The 20,206-nt window shown below is 46.9% G+C and overlaps 1 protein-coding gene across 1 annotated transcript in view; it reads right to left on the bottom strand.

Annotated features, from left to right (window-relative positions):
• dhrs7cb (dehydrogenase/reductase (SDR family) member 7Cb) overlaps positions 1-18,561 on the bottom strand; it is a 41,040-nt gene extending 22,479 nt beyond the window's left edge. The window contains exons 1-2 of the mRNA XM_078225348.1: positions 18,311-18,561; positions 1,827-1,984 (exon numbers count right to left, since the gene is read on the bottom strand). Coding sequence (XP_078081474.1) covers positions 1,827-1,980 — 154 coding nt within the window. The 5' untranslated portion in view covers positions 1,981-1,984; positions 18,311-18,561. The remainder of the gene's footprint in view (positions 1-1,826; positions 1,985-18,310) is intronic.
• Positions 18,562-20,206: the final 1,645 nt, after the last annotated feature.

Genomic DNA, 20,206 nt, shown 5'->3' with positions numbered 1-20,206 from the left:
ATGTGGAGTTAGGTCACAGACTAGCTATTGTGTCATTGAATGGTGGGAACAGGGTCAATGGATTACATGACCTATTCATCTTTTTTTTATTCATTCGTGGGACATGGGTGTCGCTGGCTGGCTACCATTTATTGCCCATCCCTAGTTGCCCTAGTTGGTGGTAGTGAGCCGTGTTGTTGAATTGCTGCAGTCCATGTGTTGTGGGTTGACCCACAGTGCCGTTAGGGAGGGAATTCCACGATTTTGACCCAGCGACTGCGAAGGAACAGAGATATATTTCCAAGTCAGGATGGTGAGTGGCTTGGAGGGGCACTTGCAAGTGGTGGTGTTCCCATTTATCTGCTGCCCTTGTCCTTCTAGATGGAAGTGGACGTGGGTTTGGTGAATTGCTGCAGTGCATCTTGTAACTAGTACACACTGTTGCTACTGAGCGTCGGTGGCGGAGAGGTGGTGCTAATCAAACGGGCTGCTTTGTCATGGATGGTGTCAAGCTTCTTGAATGTTGTTGGAGCTGCACCCATCCTGGCAAGTTCCTTTATCCCTATCTTCCTATGTATAGTTCTGCGGGCTTCAGCTACTGTCCAGTATTTCATCACTAAAGAGTAAGTGTTGGCAGGCCTCTTCATATTGAGATAGTGGAGCCAAGCCTTTTCCTTCCCCTAAAACCTGCACATGTTTGCTGAATGGCGGCTGTAGGGTGATTTGATTGTGAAATGGGATTATAAGTAAGTCACATGCAATATTTATTTTGAAGGCCAGGTGTTGGTAGATGTTGGGTAAAAATAGAAGGAATCCACTGTTGACCGGTGAGCATTAACTATGGGAAGAAGACACTGGACTGTGGAGAAGGGCAGAAAGTGTCAGAGATGTACTTGGGAATAAAGGGTTGATGTTAGGTCACATTCCTGTGTCAATTCTAATAGAAAGCTAATAGCTCAACCATCATAGTTGAACCTTACCAACTGATACAGGCAGACCATAAATGGAAGCCCAGAGATAAATAGAAAGCTGTCTCAGTTGCCTTGTTAATAAAGCCACTCATTAATGTAGTTATTTGCATTCCCAAATCTATATTGTTAGCTGTTCTCAATAAGATAGCAATTATTTCAGTGCTCCTGGTCTAAGGAGATTTGCTTGGGAACTGCTGCTAGAAAGATACATATTATGATTATTGGATGATGGCAGAATTGGGTGATCAGAGCAAATAGCCTGCTAACTCTTCCTGCTTATGGTTCCAAAACAGTAACGGCAACTTGGGTGAAGCAACAGGGGAAACCTAGCAAAGATCAATATTTTCAAGAGAGACAACTGGAGAAAAGCATAAACCAAGATACATAGAAGAGAACCAGATCAAGAAGCCTCAGACTGTGTTAGGAGTATCACACCTCATCCTTCAATGGCTTCACTCCTTCCCACCTTTCTAACTTCAGCGTCTCTGTAACTTCTCTGTGCTCCTCTGATTCTGGCCTCTTGCACCTCCTCGATTTGAATTATTCCATCATTGGAGTTCTTGTGTTCAGCGGTCTAGGCCCCAAGCTCTGAAATTCCCTTCCTAAATCTTTCTGTATTTCTGTCTGTCCACCTTTCTCCTCATCTAAGATCTACCTTAAAACCTACCTCATCAATCTTTTGACCAGTTGTTAATCTCTTCTGATGTGATTCAATGTCAAATTGTGTCTAATAACATAGCTGTGAAACAACTTGGGATGTTTTACTCTGCTAAAGCCACTACTGTATATAATTTCAAGTTTTTATATATGGTAGACTTACATAAGAATTAAAATATAAACAGGTACTGTTCACAAAAAAAACAAAGAACTGCTCACCTTTCCCAAGTCCTGATATAGCGTCAGTTATCACAATCACTTTATTCCGCACAGCTGATTTGGACATCAGTTGCATTATTCTTTTGTAAATGTAAGCAATGCCAGCGATCCCAGCCACCAGTAATGGAAGAATCAATAAAGCGAGAGCACCCATCTCTCTGTAAAACAACAGCAATCAGTGCCGTAAAAATTATTCATTGATTCTTTAAAAAAAGATCAGTATTATATAAACACAATCAGAACTAAAAAAGCATTAACCAGTGTATCATAGAATCCCTACAGTGCAGAAGGAAGCCATTCAGTCCATCGAGTCTGCATCGACACTCCGAAAGAGCATCTTATTCCCCCGCCACATCCCCATAACTTTGTGCATTTATCATAGCCAAACCCCCGAATCTACAGATCTTTGGACACTAAGGGGCAATTTAGCATGGCAAATCCACCTAACCTGCACATGTTAGGTTAGGTGGACCACAATTAATAGTGATCAGTCCACTTTTTAATTCATTCTTGAGACTATTAGTTTTAAAATAGTTATGGAATAAGATAGGACGGATCCACAGGTTAAGATCCTAAATTGGAACAGGACCTAGCAAAGGTTGATTAGAGTCATAGAGGTTTACAGCATGGAAACAGGCCCTTCGGCCCAACTTGTCCATGCCACCCTTTTTTTTTAAAAACCCCTAAACTAATCCCAATTGCCCGCATTTGGCCCATATCCCTCTATACCGATCGTACCCATGTAACTATCTAATTGCTTTTTAAAAGATAAAATTGTCCCGCCTCTACTACTACCTCTGGCAGCTTGTTCCAGACACTCACCACCCTCTGTGTGAAAAAATTGCCCCTCTGGACACTTTTGTATCTCTCCCCTCTCACCTTAAACCTATGCCCTCTAGTTTTAGACTCCCCTACCTTTGGGAAAAGATATTGACTATCTACCTTGTCTATGCCCCTCATTATTTTATAGATCTCTATAAGGTCACTCCTCAGCCTCCTATGCTCCAGAGAAAAAAGTCCCAGTCTATTCAGTCTCTCTTTATAACTCAATCCATCAAGTCCCGGTAAATCTTTTCTGCACTCTTTCTAGTTTAATAATATCCTTTCTATAATAGGGTGACCAGAACTGCACACAGTATTCCAAGTTTGGCCTTACCAATATCTTGTACAACTTCAACAAGACATCCCAACTCCTGTATTCAATGTTCTGACTGATGAAACCAAGCATGCCGAATGCCTTCTTCACCACTCTACCTTCTCTGGAGCGTAGGAGGCTGAGGAGTGACCTGTGACTCCACTTTCAAGGAGCTATGAACATGTACGCCAAGATCGCTTTGTTCTGTAACTCTCCCCAAAGCCCTCCCATTAACTGAGTAAATCCTACCCTGGTTCAATCTACCAAAATGCATCACCTCGCATTTGTCTAAATTAAACTCCATCTGCCATTCGTCAGCCCACCGGCCCAATTGATCAAGATCCCGCTGCAATTGGAGATAACTTTCTTCACTGTCCACTATGTCACCAATCTTGGTGTCATCTGCAAACTTACTAACCATGCCCCCTATATTCTCATCCAAATCATTAGTATAAATGACAAATAACAGTGGGCCCAGCACTGATCCCTGAGGCACTCCGCTGGTCACAGGCCTCCAGTTTGAAAAACAACTCTCTACAACCACCCTCTGGCTTCTGTCAAGAAGCTAATTTTGTGTCCATTTAGATACTTCACCCTGGATCCCGTGAGATTTAGCTTTATGCAACAACCTACCATGCGGTATCTTGTCAAAGGCCTTGCTAAAGTCCATATCGACAACATCAACTGCACTGCCCTCATCTACCTTCTTGGTTACCCCTTCAAAAAACTCAATCAAATTTGTGAGACATGATTTTCCACTCACAAAGCCATGCTGACTGTCCGTAATCAGTCCTTGCATCTCTAAATGCCTGTAGATCCTGTCTCTCAAAATACCTTCCAACAATTTACCCACCACAGATGTGAGGCTCACTGGCCTGTAGTTCCCAGGCTTTTCCCTGCAGCCCTTTTTAAACAAAGGCACAACATTTGCCACTCTCCAATCTTCAGGCACCTTACCTGGGTGAGTCCGTTTGAAAGGAACAACTAGAAAATAGGAGGCTTTTAAAAGTGTGATATCAAGAATCCAGGGGCAGTATATTCCTGTTAGGATGAAGGGAAAGGCTGGCACGTTTAGGGATCCCTGGCTGACAAGGGACATTGAGGCTCTGGTCAGGAAAAAGAAGGAAGCATATATCGGGGACAAGAGAATCCCTCGATGATAAAAAGTGTAAGAGTACACAAGAGTGAAATCAGGAGGGCAAAAAGAGGATATGAAATGGATCTGGCAGGTAAGGTTAAAGAAAATGCCAAGAAGTTCTATAGCTATATTAAGTGTTTAAGGGTGGCTAGAGAAAGAACGGGACCCTTATAGATCAGCATGGCCGCCTGTGTCTGCAGCCACAGGAGATGGGTGAGATTTTTAATGAATATTTCTCCTCGGTGTTTACTGCAGAGAACATTATGGGTGCTAAAGAAATACAGGAAACAAGTGATGATGTCTTGGGCCACATGCATTTTATTAGGGAGGAGGTACCTGCAGCCTAAAGTGCATTAAGGTAGATAAATCCCCTGGGCCTGATCAAGTTCATCCTTGGATCTTGTGGGAGGCTAGGGAAGAAATTGCAGGGGCCCTTGCAGGGATATTTGCTTCATGTCTTTCCACTGGCGAAGTTCCGGAAGACTGGAAGGTGGCTAATGTTGTTCCATTGTTTAAGAAAGGTAGCAAAGACAAGCCAGGGGATTACAGGCCAGTGAGCCTGACATCAATGGTGGGTAAGTTACTGGAGGGAATTCTGTGGGACAGGATCTACCAACATTTGGATAGTTACGATCTGATTAGGGATAGTCAGCATGGCTTTGTGCGTGGGAGGTCATGTCTGATTAATCTTTTAGAGTTTTTTGAAGAGGTAACCAAGAGGATGAATGAAGGTAGGACAGTAGATGTTATTTATCTGGACTTTAGCAAGGCTTTTGACAAGGTCCCATATGGCAGGCTAGTCTGGAAGGTTAGGTCACATGGGATCCAGGGAGAGTTAGCTAATTGGATTCAAAATTGGCTCGATGGTAAGAAGCAGAAGGTGATGGTCGAAGGTTGTTTCTCAGATTGGAGGCCTGTGACTACTCAGGGGTCAATGTTGGGACCCTTGTTATTCGTTATTTATATAAATGATTTGGATGTGAATGTACAAGGCATGGTTAGTAAGTTTGCGGATGATACTACATTCGGAGGTATTGTTGATAGTGAAGAAGGTTATCAAAAATTACAGGGGGATATCGGGTAAGTTAGGGAAGTGGTCCGAGGATTGGCAAATGAATTTCAATACGGATAAGTGTGAGGTGTTGCATTTTGGAAAGTCAAGCCAGGATAGAACTTATACAGTGAATGTAGGGCCATGGGGAGTGTTGAGGAGCAGAGGGACATAGGAGTTCAAGTACATAGTTCATTGAAAGTGGTGTCACAGGTAGACAGAGTGGTGAAGAAAGCGTTTAGCACACTGGCCTTCATCAGTCAGGGCATTGAGTGTAGGAGTTGAGACATTATGCTACAGTTATGTAAGTCGTTGATGAGGCTGCACTTGGAGTAGTGTGCACAGTTTTGGTCACCCTGTTATAGGAAAGACATTGATAAACTGGAAAGAGTGCAAAGAAGATTTACGAGGATGTTGCCAGGACTAGTGGGCCTGAGATATAGGGAACGGTTGGCCATGCTAGAGCTTTATTCCTTGGAACATAGGAGAATGAAGGGTGACCTTATTAAGGTGTATCAAATCATGAGGGGCATAGATAGGATGAACACACATAGTCTTCTTTCCAAGGTAGGGGAATTGAAAACTAGAGGGCATGGTTTAAGATGGGAGGGGAAAGATTTAAAAAGAACCTGTGGAGCATCTTCTTCACGCAAAGGGTGGTGCATAAATGGAATGAGCTGCCAGAGAAAGTGATTAAGGCAGGTTCAATAGCACCATTTAAAAAGCATTTGGATAAACACATGGATGGGAAAGGATCAGAGGGATATGGGCCAAACGCAGGCAATTGGGGAGGTACCATGGTTGGCATGGACTGGTTGGGCTGAAGGGCCTGTTTCTGTGCTGTATTTCTCTATTACTCTATGACGCTATATGGAAATCACTGGCAAAGCTGGCAATAATGGTGAGAAGATGGTGGTGAGCTGTCTCTCAATGTATAGGTACTCCCAGTTAAGGATGGGGCATTCCAGTTATTTGACCCAGCAACAGTTACAAGTTTAGAGCTGGACCAGCTTGACTCCAGCCATTCCTCCTCCACCTGCCCCCCTCAGCTGTAAGTGTCCCACCATCCAAACCAGTGATATACCTACAAATCATTGTTTAGTGAGGGGGAAGTCACAGTGGTGGTTTTCCTTTGTGTCTGCTGCCCTTGCTCTTCTAAGTATTAGAGTTCACTGGTTTGGAAGATGCTTTCAAAGGAGCCCTCAAAGTTGTTATTATTCATTCTCTAATTGCGCTTGAATTGACTGACTTGCTTGGCTATTTCAAAGGAATTTAAGCGTCAGGTCTGGAGTCACATGTCGGCCAGACCAATAATTGCTATCTTATTGAGAACAGCTAACAATATAGATTGGGCATCCAAATAACTACAGATGAACCAGATGAGTGTTTATGACAATCAACAATGTCATGGTTATCATAGACATTTTTAATTCCAGATTGTTTTTTATTGAGTTCATTGCCACCATTTGCCATGGTTGGATTGGAACCCAGGTCCCCAATTGTTAGTCCAGTGACAATACCACAATGCCACAGTCTCCCCCAGCTGTTGTTGCAATGCATTGTGTAGATGGTGCACACTACTGCTATAGTGCTTCTGTGGTGTAGGGAGTGAATGTATAAGGCAGCGACTGCTCATCACACCCCATCCCCTACACCATGTGACCTGCAGCCCTGTAACCCCATGACACAGGCAGCAGAATAACATAGCCCTCTAAGAACTTTAAAACACCACAAGCAGCAAACTTCAAGATCGCCCACATCAGCCATGACCCCATCCCTGTAGCCCCAGACTGCCCCCCCCCCCTCCCCACCCCGAACACCCACAAATTCCCTCCCACCCTCTGGAGCTAGCCAGCAGACTCTGCCCCCTTGGATTCCCTAGTACTAGGTGGGAACAGTGGTGCTCACCTCCTCCTTCCTCTCAGAGGCCACTGTGCTACCGTGCCGCCCTATATACACCTGAGAGACAGGTATTAAAATTGTTTTCTTCACCAGCTTATTGACACCCACCCTACTCAAAACCGTGGAAATTGTTAACTCTCTCAGTTTCTTCTCCTTCTTAGTTCACCCTGCTTCATCCACACAGGCAGCTGAATCCTGAACAAAGGCAGGTGCCTGGTCCTATCCCACTCATTAGTGACACATTTTGAAAAGGAGCCTTAAATAGACATTAGTCCCCTAATTTGCACAATCAAGGGGTCTGATGTTCACTTTCTGCATTCACTAAGAATGCCTAAAAATGTACCCCACAAATTTAGCACTGGGACCATTGACCATGCCAATTAGTTTTTTTTATTCATTCATGGGATATGGGCATTGCTGGCAAGGCCAGCATTTATTGTCCATCTGTAATTGCCCTTGAACTGAGCGGCTTACTAGATCATTGCAAAGGCAGTGAAGAGTCATCCACATTGTTGTGGGTCTGGTGTCACATGTAGCCACACCAGGTAAGGATGGCAGATTTCCTTGTGAACCAGGTGGTTTTTACGACAATCAACAATTTCACAGTCACTATTATTGAGACTAGCTTTCAATTCCAGACTTTAAATTCCACCAGCTAACTTGAACCATGTCCCCAGAGCATTAGTCTGAGCCTCTCGTTTACGAATTTAGTGGTATTACCACCACATCACCATCTGCCTGAGGTGTAGGCATTCCCACTGCTAACTTAATAAACTTTAACTTTCACATTACTCACCATTATATCCTGATTTACTTTGACTTCTCTCTTGATGTTTTCATCTTTAATAATGTCCTGAACTACAATTTTGCCCCTCAACGTACGTTTCTCAGTTTAAAAATACAAAATATGTCAGCAAAGAAAGCCTGTGAATTGCAAGTGACTTTTCACTTCTTAGAACCACATAATCATAGAATCCCTATAGTGCAGAAAGAGGCCAACCGGCCTATCGAGTTTGCACCGAGTCTCCAGAAGAGCATCCCTCCCAGATTCACCCCTCTGCCAAATCTCTGTAACCCTGTGCATTCACCATGGCCAATCCACCTAACCTGCACATCTTTGGGCTGTGGGAGGAAACCCATGCAGACACAGGGAGAACGTGCAAACTCCACACAGACGGTCACCCAAGGCTGGGAATTGAACTTGGGTCTCTGGCGCTGTGAGGTCGCAGTGCTAACTACTGTGTCGCCCACACGGATCAAGAAAATATGTCTTCACACAGTACATCCTGAGGAACAAAAGGAGGGAGAAGGAAAGTATACAGTAAATGGTAGAGCCCTTTGAAATATTAGTATACAGAGGGATCTAGGCGTGCAGATCCACAGTTCTCTGAAGGTGGCAACTCAGGTGGACAAGGTGGTCAAGAAGGTATATCATAGAAATCATAGAATCCCTACAGTGCAGAAGGAGGCCCATTCGGCCCATCGAGTCTGCACCGACCACAATCCCACCCAGGCCCTACCCCCACATATTTTACCCGCTAATCCCTCTAACCTACACATCCCAGGACTCTAAGGGGCAATTTTAAACCTGGCCAATCAACCTAACCCGCACATTTTTGGACTGTGGGAGGAAACCGGAGCACCCGGAGGAAACCCACGCAGACACGAGGAGAATGTGCAAACTCCACACAGACAGTGACCCGAGCCGGGAATCGAACCCGGGACCCTGGAGCTGTGAAGCAGCAGTGCTAACCACTGCGCCACCGTGCCGCCCAGCATATGGCATGCTGGTCTTCATCAGTCGGGGCGTTGAGTATAGGAATTGGAAAATCATGTTGCAGCTGTATAAGACTTTGGTTAGGCTGCATTTGGAGTATTGTGTACACTTCTGGTTGCCACACTAGCGGAAGGATATTGATGCATTGGAAAGGGTGCAGAAGAGATTTACCAGAATGTTGCCTGGTTTGGAGGATATGGACTATGAAGAAAGGTTGAACAAACTTGGATTGTTTTCATTGGAGCGCGGAGGATGAGGTGGGGGCCTGATAGAGATTTACAAAATTATGGCAGGCTTGGACAGAGTGGATAGTCAGAGTCTTTTTCCCAGGATAGAAGGGTCAATTGCTCAGAGGCATAGGTTGAAAGTAAGAGGGGGAAAGTTTCAAAGAGATTTAAGGGGAACGTTTTTCACACAGTGGGTGATGAATGCCTGGAATGCGCTGCCGGAGGAGGTGGTGGAAGCAGATTCCATAACAACGTTGAAGAGGTATCTGGATAGATTCATGAATAGGCAGGAAATAGAGGGATATGGACCACATAGAATCAAGAAAATATTAGATTAGAGAGGCATCTGTGTCAGCACAGACTTTTTTGATTTGATTTGATTTATTATTGTCACATGTATTAGTATACAGTGAAAAGTATTGTTTCTTGCACGCTATACAGACAAAACATACCGTTCATAGAGAAGGAAACAAATGCAGAATGTAGTGTTACAGTCATAGCTAGGGTGTAGAGAAAGATCAACTTAATGCAAGGTAAGTCCATTCAAAAGTCTGACAGCAGCAGGGAAGAAGCTGTTCTTGAGTCGGTTGGTACGTGACCTCAGACTTTTGTATCTTTTTCCCGACGGAAGGTGGAAGAGAGAATGTCCGGGATGCGTGGTATCCTTAATTATGCTGGCTGCTTTTCCGAGGCAGTGGGAAGTGTAGACAGAGTCAATGGATGGGAGGCTGGTTTGCATGATGGATTGGGCTACATTCACGACCTTTTGTAGTTCCTTGCGGTCTTGGGCAGAGCAGGAACCATACCAAGCTGTGATACAACCAGGGGCGGCACGGTAGCACAGTGGTTAGCACTGCTGCTTCACAGCTCCAGGGTCCTGGGTTCGATTCCCGGCTTGGGTCACTGTCTGTGTGGAGTTTGCACATTCTCCTCGTGTCTGCGTGGGTTTCCTCCGGGTGCTCTGGTTTCCTCCCACAGTCCAAAGATGTGTGGGTTAGGTTGATTGGCCAGGTTAAAAATTGCCCCTTAGAGTCCTGGGATGCGTAGGTGTGGTGAACCATCGTTGGTTCCCACTGGATAGTACTGAGCCAGGGGCTGGCCAGTACTACAAGGATGTACATATGTTACTGTTGGGTTGTGCTACTTGTTGCTGTTGGGGTTAGGGTGGGGTTGTTACACCTTTGTCCTGTAGTGTTGTGGTACATCCCAGTCGGGCTCCGCCTCCTGGGAGAGGTATAAAAGTCCCTGCTCTGGCTGGGACCCCTTCAGTCTGGGATAGTGTATATAATTATTGGCTGCTTCATTACAGTAAATAAAAGCCTTTTGTTTCCTGAGCATCTGGCCTCGTGTTTGAGAAGCGCATCAATTTTATTTACTGTTGTTAAACTCTCGTCGAAGAGAAAAAAAAAGAGAGTATGGAGCAGATCCTGGAGCCGGAACGCCTTACACTAGATCCACGTGCGGTGGGCGCTTCTAACACCTTCGACCACTGGCTGAAGTGCTTCGAAGACTACCTGGCAGCCTCCGCAGCGGTCACCACAGATGATGACAGACTCCGGGTCCTCCATGCGAGGGTAAGCGACAAATTCTACCTCGCGATCCGTGCGGCCACCGATTATACTAAGGCCCTCGAGCTTCTGAAGAAGCGTTATATCAAACCACCCAATGAAATACACGCTCGTTACCTCCTAGCCACTCGATGACGGCAGTCTGGCGAAACGATGGAGGAATATGCGAACGAGCTCCTACAGCTAGCCAGGGGCTGTAACTGCAAAGCTGTGTCAGCTGATTAGAGCATGAACGACCTCGCCCGAGATGCGTTTGTGGCGGGAGTCGGATCGTCGTACATTCGACTTAAACTATTGGAGAAGGGTAACCTTAACCTTACCCAGGCAATCGAGCTAGCGGAGATGCTCGAGACGGCCTCCAAAAGCTTAGTGTTATATCCGGAGGACCATGTGGAGACAACGTGGCAGGAGCAGTCGCCAATCCCTCCTCGTCCCTCGGGTTCGAAATGCTGCGTAATGGCGTGCTCACACTCGGGCTAGACGACGGCAGCAGCTCCGGGCGGCCCGCGGTGCTACTTCTGTGGGGGAGCGAAGCATGCTTGGCAACGGTGTCCCGCTAAGGCTGTGTTGTGCACCGCAGGCGGTAAGAAAGGGCACTATTCAAAAGTGTGCCGATCTAAACCTAGGAACGGCAGTGCGGCCTGCGATTCTTCAGAGCTCGGGTCTTCGTCGTCGAAGTCATCGAGGGGTTCATCCACGTGCGAGGCCAGGACGACGCCATTACGGTCGACGGAGTCGGAGGTGTGTGACCACCAGGGGTCGCTGAGTTTGGTGCCATCACCCACGTGCGACTCATGGGAGCGGCCATGTTGGTCAGCACTGACCGCGAACGACTAGCAGGGGTCCTCCTCATCGATTTCAGCTGCCTGCAGTGGCGCTCATGAACCAACGGTGGCATCGATCATCCTGGACCAGGCCAAGCCTCATAGACTTGACAAATCTATGATGAATATCCAGGTAAATGACCACGTGATTTATTGTCTGTTTGACAGCGGGAGCACTGAGAGCTTTATCCACCCAGACACTGTGAAGCGGTGTGGACTCCAGATTCAACCTGCCAAACAGACAATCTCTATGGCATCGAGGTCCCGGTCTGTCACCGTGCTAGGGAGTTGCGTGGTAACTTTGAAGGTGCAAGGCACAGTTTACGAGCGTTTCAAGCTCCTAGTGTTGCCGTATCTTTGCGCGCCAATACTTCTCGGACTAAACTTCATGGTCCACTTGAGGAGTGTAACCCTACAGTACGGTGGGCCACTCCCTTCACTGGCAGTGGGAAAACAGCAGCAGCCTCCAAATTGCCCAACATGCCCCGCCTGTAGCCTCTCGACGCTGAAGATCACCACACCCTCCTTGTTCCAGAATCTTGTGCCAGGCTGCAAGCCCATCGCGACTAAAAGTAGGCGTTACAGCACTGAGGATCGGATCTTCATTCGATCTGAGGTTCAGTGGCTCCTCAAAGAAAGGATCATACAACCCAGAGCTAGTCCGTGGAGAGCGCAGGTCGTGGTGGTCAAGAGCGGGAACAAACCCCGGATGGTCATTGACTACAGTCAGACCATTAATCGATATACGCAGCTGGATGCGTATCCTCTCCCGCGCATATCTGATATGGTCAATCAGATTGCGCAGTACCGGGTGTTCTCCACCATAGACCTCAAGTCTGCCTACCACCAACTCCCCATTCGCCCAGAGGACCGACAATACACGGCTTTTGAGGCAGATGGTCGCTTGTATCACTTTCTCAGGGTTCCCTTTGGTGTCACCAATGGAGTCTCGGTCTTCCAGCGTGCTATGGACCGAATGGTGGACCAGAACGGGCTGCGGGCTACCTTCCCGTACCTGGATAATGTCACCAACTGCGGCCATGACCAGCAGGACCACGACACGAATCTCCTGAACTTCCTACGCACTGCATCTCACCTGAACTTGACCTACAACAGGGAGAAGTGTGTGTTTCGTACGCGCTGTTTAGCCATCCTAGGATACGTGGTGGAAAACGGGGTCATTGGCCCTGATCCAGACCGTATGCGCCCCCTTTCTGAACTTCCCTTGCCCGCTAGTGCAAAAGCACTGAGAAGATGCTTAGGCTTCTTCTCTTATTATGCGCAGTGGGTTCCCAATTACGCGGACAAAGCCCGTCCGCTCATTAAGTCCACGACTTTTCCCCTAACGCCAGAGGCCCGATTGGCCTTCGATAAATTGAAAGTCGACATCGCGAAAGCTACGATGCACGCTGTTGACGAGTCCATCCCCTTTCAGGTGGAGAGCGATGCATCTGATTTCACCCTGGCCGCCACACTTAACCAGGCGGGCAGGCCCGTCGCATTTTTTTCCCGCACCCTCCAAGGCCGCGAAATTCGGCATTCAGCGGTGGAAAAGGAGACCCAGGCCATTGTGGAGGCCGTCAGGCACTGGCGCCATTACTTGGCGGGAAAACGGTTCACCCTGATCACGGACCAGCGGTCCGTGGCGTTCATGTTTAACAACACGCAGAGGGGCAAGATCAAGAATGACAAGATCTTGCGGTGGAGAATTGAACTCTCCACCTATAACTACGACATCATGTACCGTCCAGGGAAACTCAATGAGCCCTCGGATGCCCTCTCGCGTGGAACATGCGCCAGTATACAGGAGGACCGTTTGCAGGCTCTCCATAATGACCTGTGCCATCCTGGGGTCACTCGGCTCTACCACTTTATAAAAGTCCGCAACCTGCCCTACTCGGTGGAGGACATCAGGTCAGTAACAAGAAGCTGTCGGGTTTGCGCGGAATGCAAACCGCACTTTTACCGACCTGACCGGGCACATTTAGTCAAGGCCACTCGTCCCTTCAAGAGACTGAGTGTCGATTTTAAGGGCCCCCTTCCCTCAATAGATCGGAATGTGTACTTCCTCAATATCATTGACGAGTACTCTCGGTTCCCTTTTGTTGTTCCCTGCTCTGATACATCCGCTGCCACGGTTATCAAGGCATTCCGTGATCTCTTTACCCTGTTCGGGTACCCCGGCTACATCCATAGCGACAGGGGCTCGTCGTTCATGAGCGATGACTTGAGGCAATTCCTGCTCTCATACGGGATTGCCTCTAGTAGGACCATGAGCTACAACCCTAGGGGTAACAGACAGGTGGAACGTGAGAATGCTACAGTCTGGAAGGCTGTCTTACTGGCGTTGAAGTCAAAAAGTCTTCCAGTCTCCCGTTGGCAAGAGGTGCTCCCTGATGCGCTCCATTCTATTCGCTCCCTCCTGTGTACGGCAACCAATGCTACTCCCCACGAGAGGATGTTCTCATTCCCTCGGAAGTCTTCCTCGGGGAACTCATTACCGTCTTGGTTGACGTACTCAGGACCCGTCCTCCTGCGGGGACATGTAAGGGCCCGCAAGTCTGACCCGTTGGTCGAACAGGTCCATCTCCTCCACGCCAACCCTCAGTATGCCTATGTGGCATACCCTGACGGGCGAGAGGACACGGTCTCGATCTGAGACCTGGCGCCAGCAGGGGACGTAGAAACCCCTGTCGCTCCCATACCCCCTGTTACAAACCCCTTAACTCTTGTTTCTCCCCCGGACACGGCGCGGGCAGCATCGGGACCATTGCTTAACCCTTTTACTCCCGTGTACAGCTTGCCTGAGCCCAGAAGATGGTCACCACTGCAGGGCGTGTCAGGACCCCATGGACTACCGTCACCTCAAGGTCAATCGGCCTGTGAGTCCGTGGAAGAACAGCTGGACGCCGCCTTGGGGAGAATGCCACCGCAAGTGCCTACTCCGGTGTCACCGCCAGTATTGAGGAGGTCACAATGACGGTGCGGTCCCCCTGACCGTCTGAACTTATAGACTGATGACACTTTATTCTGTTTTGTACCCCGCCGGCCTTTGTTCTCAAAGGAGGGGTGAATGTGGTGAACCATCGTTGGTTCCCACTGGATAGTACTGAGCCAGGGTCTGGCCAGTACTACAAGGATATACATATGTTACTGTTGGGTTGTGCTACTTGTTGCTGTTGGGGTTAGGGTGGGGTTGTTACACCTTTGTACTGTAGTGTTGTGGTACATCCCAGTCGGGCTCCGCCTCCTGGGAGAGGTATAAAAGTCCCTGCTCTGGCTGGGACCCCTTCAGTCTGGGATAGTGTATATAATTATTGGCTGCTTCATTACAGTAAATAAAAGCCTTTTATTTCCCGAGCATCTGGCCTCGTGTTTGAGAAGCGCATCAGTAGGTTAGAGGGATTAGTGGGTAAATATGTGGGGGTAGGGCCTGGGTGGGATTGTGGTCGGTGCAGACTCGATGGGCCGAATGGCCTCCTTCTGCACTGTAGGGTTTCTATGATTTCTATGAAAGAATGCTTTCTATGGTGCATCTGTAAAAGTTGGTGAGAGTCGTAGCTGACATGCCAAATTTCCTCAGTCTTCTGAGAAAGTAGAGCCGTTGTTGGGCTTTCTTAACTATAGTGTCGGCATGGGGGGGACCAGGACAGGTTGTTGGTGATCTGGATACCTAAAAACTTGAAGCTCTCGACCCTTTCTACTTCGTCCCCATTGATGTAGGCAGGGACATGTTCTCCTTTATGCTTCCGGAAGTCGATGACAATCTCCTTCGTTTTGTTGACACTGAGGGAGAGATTATTGTTGCCGCTCCAGTTCACCAGACTTCGGTGAATTTCAGTTCATGAGACTTGGTGGGCCGAAGGGCCTGTTCCTGTGCTGTACTGTTCTTTGCTCTTTGGAGGAACATTCACACAACTTGGTCTATAATCTATAGGTTCTTACAGGGGAATTATAATTTCATAATGAAACAATTGGATTACATATTCATAGACTCTCACTTGATGTCACATTTCAGGTTCCAACATGAGAATAATGAATGTAGGGTAAAAAAATGTAAGCACAAACAGCTGCGTGGACCTGTTTCAAGAAAAGGCTACCCAACAAAAAAAACTGGATTTTAAAAACAGGGCTCCCTTTCAAGATTCCCTTTGTTAATCAGCACTGAGCATCTGAATTTATGCCCAAGCTCTCAAGTCAGGGTATGGGGGCTTCAAAACTACTAGAATAAAAATCAACAATTTGCATTTATATAGCAAGAAACAGATGGAATTTGACACTGAACCAAGGGAGGCAGGTGACCACAAGCTTGATTGGGGAAGTTGGTTGTAAGGAAGAGAAAAAGGTGGTGAATTACAGAGAATTATGGACAAAATTTGGAGCTCTTGTGATGCAATGGGTAGCGTTCCTGCCTCTGAGCCAGAAGCTTGGGTTCGAGTCCCACCCCAGAGCTTGGTGGCCAAGGGAGATCATTCATAACGCGGCCAAACAGATTAAGAGCATCAATCTGTAATTCCTTCTAACATGCCGATGGCGGGTGGTAAAAGTGGGAAAGACACCTGGTCAGCTACACTTGATGTGGAGTGGCGTTCCTCAAGCTGTAAGCCCCTGGCGACAGACTAGCAACCAGTTCCGGGAATTACTAGCTAAGGAAACAGATGAAAGTCTGCCTTAGTGTACCATTATGTGTGGGAAGAGAATTGGAATCGGATGGACAAAATTCCAGAGGATAGACAGGAGGAGGAATGGGGATGCACAATAGGTTGAAGTTAGAGAAATGCAAGTTCCTGGAGGATTATAGGACTGCAGAATGTTATAGAGACAGGTGTGGGCAGGGCCATGGAGGGATTTGAACATGAGAATGAGAATTTTAAAATCAAGGCATTAGTGAATCAGCCTAGGTAGGAAAGTAAAGGATGATGGGACTTGGGGTCTGAGGTGGACACATTCAGGTTTATAGTGGATGAATGCTAGGAAATCAGCCAAGAGATTATTGGAGCAGTATCATCAGGAGATGGTTGAGGCAAGGGCAATATTATGGCAGTGGAAATAAGTGCACTTGGTTTTAATGAGCCTTACACACATAATCTGTCTTCTTCCACAGTCCCTCAGCAGCGAGGATGACTTGCTTCCACTCCAGTTTGATGCGTTCTGAGATGTTTGATAAATCCAACATGTGATTTGCAGACTCTGACACATGTAGGGCAGGTGGCATTTGAAGGGTCAAATGGATGAGTTGTTTAGAGATTTGTGCGCTCTTTCTGATGCTTCGACTTTGCCTCTGCATGTTCCTGATAAAATCTCTTGATGTATTCGGTGCTTTCCTGATGAACATTCTCCATTTTGTTTGGTCACAAGCCAGGGCCACCCATGAGCCAGTGAGTATGTTTGACCTCCTCAGGGATGCTTTGAGAACATCTCTAAAATTTTCCCCTCGGGAGTCCCTTGCCATAACTAAGTTGAACAGTTGCTTTAGGAGCCTGGTGTCTGTGTTATGATCCTGGACCAGACACCCAAGTTATTGGTACAGTCCAGTGTAAATACCAGTCCAAAAAGATCGCACCTGTGGCAGCAGTAGCCCACTTAAGTCAAACCAACGCCGCTTCACTGAAGATTAAATGGGAATTAAATAGGTGCACAGATTGTAGAGTTATGCTCTGTGAGGTTATTAGAGATTTTTTTTGTATTACCAGCTGTTCTCAATTAAAAAAGAATAAGGATTTGTAGTTAAATAGCACATCATTCAGAATCATCTGAATGTGATGAGTTACTTAGCAGTGCAGTGACTGCTGCATGTAGTTAGATAAGGCAACCATTTTGCATACATCAAGAATCACAAAGAAAATGACTATTTAATTTGTGTTGGTGAGAGAAGAAGATACAAAACAATGCCACGGGATCTTTAACAGGGACCTATGTTTAATATCCAGAGGACTGTACATTCAACAGTGCAAAACTCCTTTAATCCTGCAAAGAGTCTCAACTTAGAGAATTGAACTTCTAAGTGAACCTGAAACCCAAAACTTTCAAAGAATGATATAATTAAACAGAGATTTTGGAATGTGTGGAGGCCTTGGCTCTCAATTCCAGATTTTTTTTAAAAACTGAAGTCAAATTTCACCATCGGCCATGGCGGAATTTGAACTCAAGCCCTCAGAGGATTACCATGAGTTTCTGAGTTACTAATCTAGTGACAATACCACACACCACAATCACTCTTTTTATTGCTTTTTTTTAAAGCTGAAGTCAAATTTCACCATCTGTCATGGTGGGATTTGAATTCAAATCCCCACAGGATTACCCTGAGTCTCTGGTTTACTAGTCTAGTGACAATACCACCACAGCACCAGCTCCCTTCTTATTGCAGCTTGTAGGAACTCGCTGATCACAAGTTAGCTAGCTATTTTTCTTACAACGCAAAAGCGACTCTACACTTCAAAAGCACTAAATAAATTGAAAAGTGCGTTGGGACATCAGGAGGTCGAGAAAAGTGCTACGTAAATGCAAGAATATTCTTTCTTTATCAGAGTTATCCTGTGTGATATGTGCAACATAAATGTGTTACTTAGCAATGATTTTAGAGTTTGGTTATCTGTAACATGCCGCTGTTCTGCTTCACTGGCTAAACAAGTGTCCAGTTGCAATTTTTAAGTCTGATATGTATATTTTAATCCCTCTGATCTCTGTCAAATAGTTGATCATTTTTCCCTAAACAATAAAGAGATTTTTCTTAGAAAACAGCAAAACAATTCCTTATGTCATTTTTGAATTAGAACTATTTTGGATCTAATCAAATCATTCATCAGACCTACAAGTACACAGTAATGTTTTAAAACCACTTTGAATTGAGAGATTCACTTACAGTTAAAGCTGATCCAAGTGTAAAAAAGATGATCATAGGGCTTTGTATGTTGTTCCAGACTAAGCTAATATTCCCAAGTGTGTCAGCTAAAAACCTTTGTCTGTCCACATTCAAAGCTTCATTCTTCACACCTTCTGGTGAGCCGCACACCAAATGAGTTCTCAGAAAGTGTTTTAATAGCTAAAAGCTGAGCCAGTCATTTCAACACAGCTGGGTTGAACCCTTTCCCAAATACCAACCTTGGTTTCTCCCTCTCTGAGTGTCATGTGATCCAACTAATGTCATTCTAATAATATCCAAGCCAGAAACAGCTACATGTTACTTATGAACATGCACGCCTTTGTACAGTATATCAGCTACATGACCCAACAACTGTTTACTGCTTCCCCTTTTCCAAGCAGTCTCAGAGTTAAGAGCTTCATGCTTCATAGAACAAAATATCTAAAATGATCTGATTCTTCCAATTGGTCAGCATAAGCCATTGAGGTGGAGACATTCCCAAAAGATGGAAGACAAGAAATTACAGAATTGAATGATACAACACAGAAAATGGTCATACGGCCCATTGTGCCTGCATGGGTTATTTGGTAGAACTTTCCAATTAATCCCACAACCCCTACACTTCCCCAGAATCCAGTCATTCTTTACCCTTCATGTTTTTATCCAGTTCTCCATTGAATGGTACCACTGACTCTACTCCAACTGCTTTTTCAGGCAGTGCATTCCAGACCATATTAACTCACCGTGTAAAAAAAAATGTTTCCGCATTTTGCCTCTAGCTCTTTAACTCTGTGTCCCATGGCTGTCAACCCTTCTACTGGGGGTAACAGTTCCTCACTCACTCTTTCAAAACCATTCATGATGTTGGACAACTTTATCAAATCTCCTCCTAAAACTTCTCTGTTCTAAGGAAAATGTGTCAGCCTCTCTGGTCATTGCACATAACTGAAATCCCTCATCCTTATTTCACCGTGCCAGTAAATCTCTTCTGCACCCTCTCCAAGGTCTTGGCATCCGCCCGAAAGGCTGTTATCCACAATACTCCAGCTGATACTCGCGATAAAAATGGAAACTTTGATCATATGCAGTTTCCTTCAGTCTCAGGCAAAGCCAAGAGTCCAGGATACGATGCTGGGCTGAGCTGTCCACATTTTTGTAAATGTTCAGTGTAATTTCCTTGCTTTTGTACTCTATTCCTCTATTAATAATGCCAAGGATCCCATTTGCATTTTTAATAACCTTCTCGTCTTGTCCTGCAATCTTAAAAATTATGTAAATACAACTCCAGGACTTTCGATTCCTGCACCACCCATAAAATTATATCATTTGGTAAAGGTCACACAATGTGAATGGAGTGGGGGGGTGGGTGGGGGGGGGGGGGGTGGGGGAGGTGGGGGGGGGGTGGGAGGTGGGGGGGTGGGGGGGACGCGGGGTGGTGGGGGGGGGTGGTGGGTGGGGGGGGAGGTGAGGGGGTTGGTGGTGGGGGGGGAGGTGGGGGGGTGGGTGGGGGGTGGGTGGGTGGGGGGTGGGGGGAAGTGGGGGAGGTGGAGGGGGTTGGGGGAGGTGGAGGGGGAGTGGGGGGGTGGAGGGGGGGTGGGGGTGGGAGTGGTGGAGGGAGGGTGGGGGGGTGCAGGGGGGTTGGGGGGTGGAGGGGGGATGGGGGGGTGGGGGGGAGGTGGGGGGATGGAGGGGGTGGGGGGTGGAGGGGGTGGGGGTGGGGGAGGGGGTGGGGTGGGGGGGTGGGGGAGGGGGTGGGATGGGGGAGGGGGTGGGGTGGGAGGGGTGGGGGAGGGGGTGCTGTGGGGGGGGTGGGGATGAGGGGTGCGATGGGGTGGGGGTGGGTAGGGTGGACCTCGGGGGGGTGGACCTCGGAGTGGGGGGTGGACCTGGGAGGGG

Source organism: Mustelus asterias, chromosome 12, assembly GCF_964213995.1.
Source record: "Mustelus asterias chromosome 12, sMusAst1.hap1.1, whole genome shotgun sequence".
NCBI classification, from domain to species: domain Eukaryota; kingdom Metazoa; phylum Chordata; class Chondrichthyes; order Carcharhiniformes; family Triakidae; genus Mustelus; species Mustelus asterias.
Note: the sequence above shows the minus strand (reverse complement) of the source record. Positions and strands in the feature narration are given on the sequence as shown.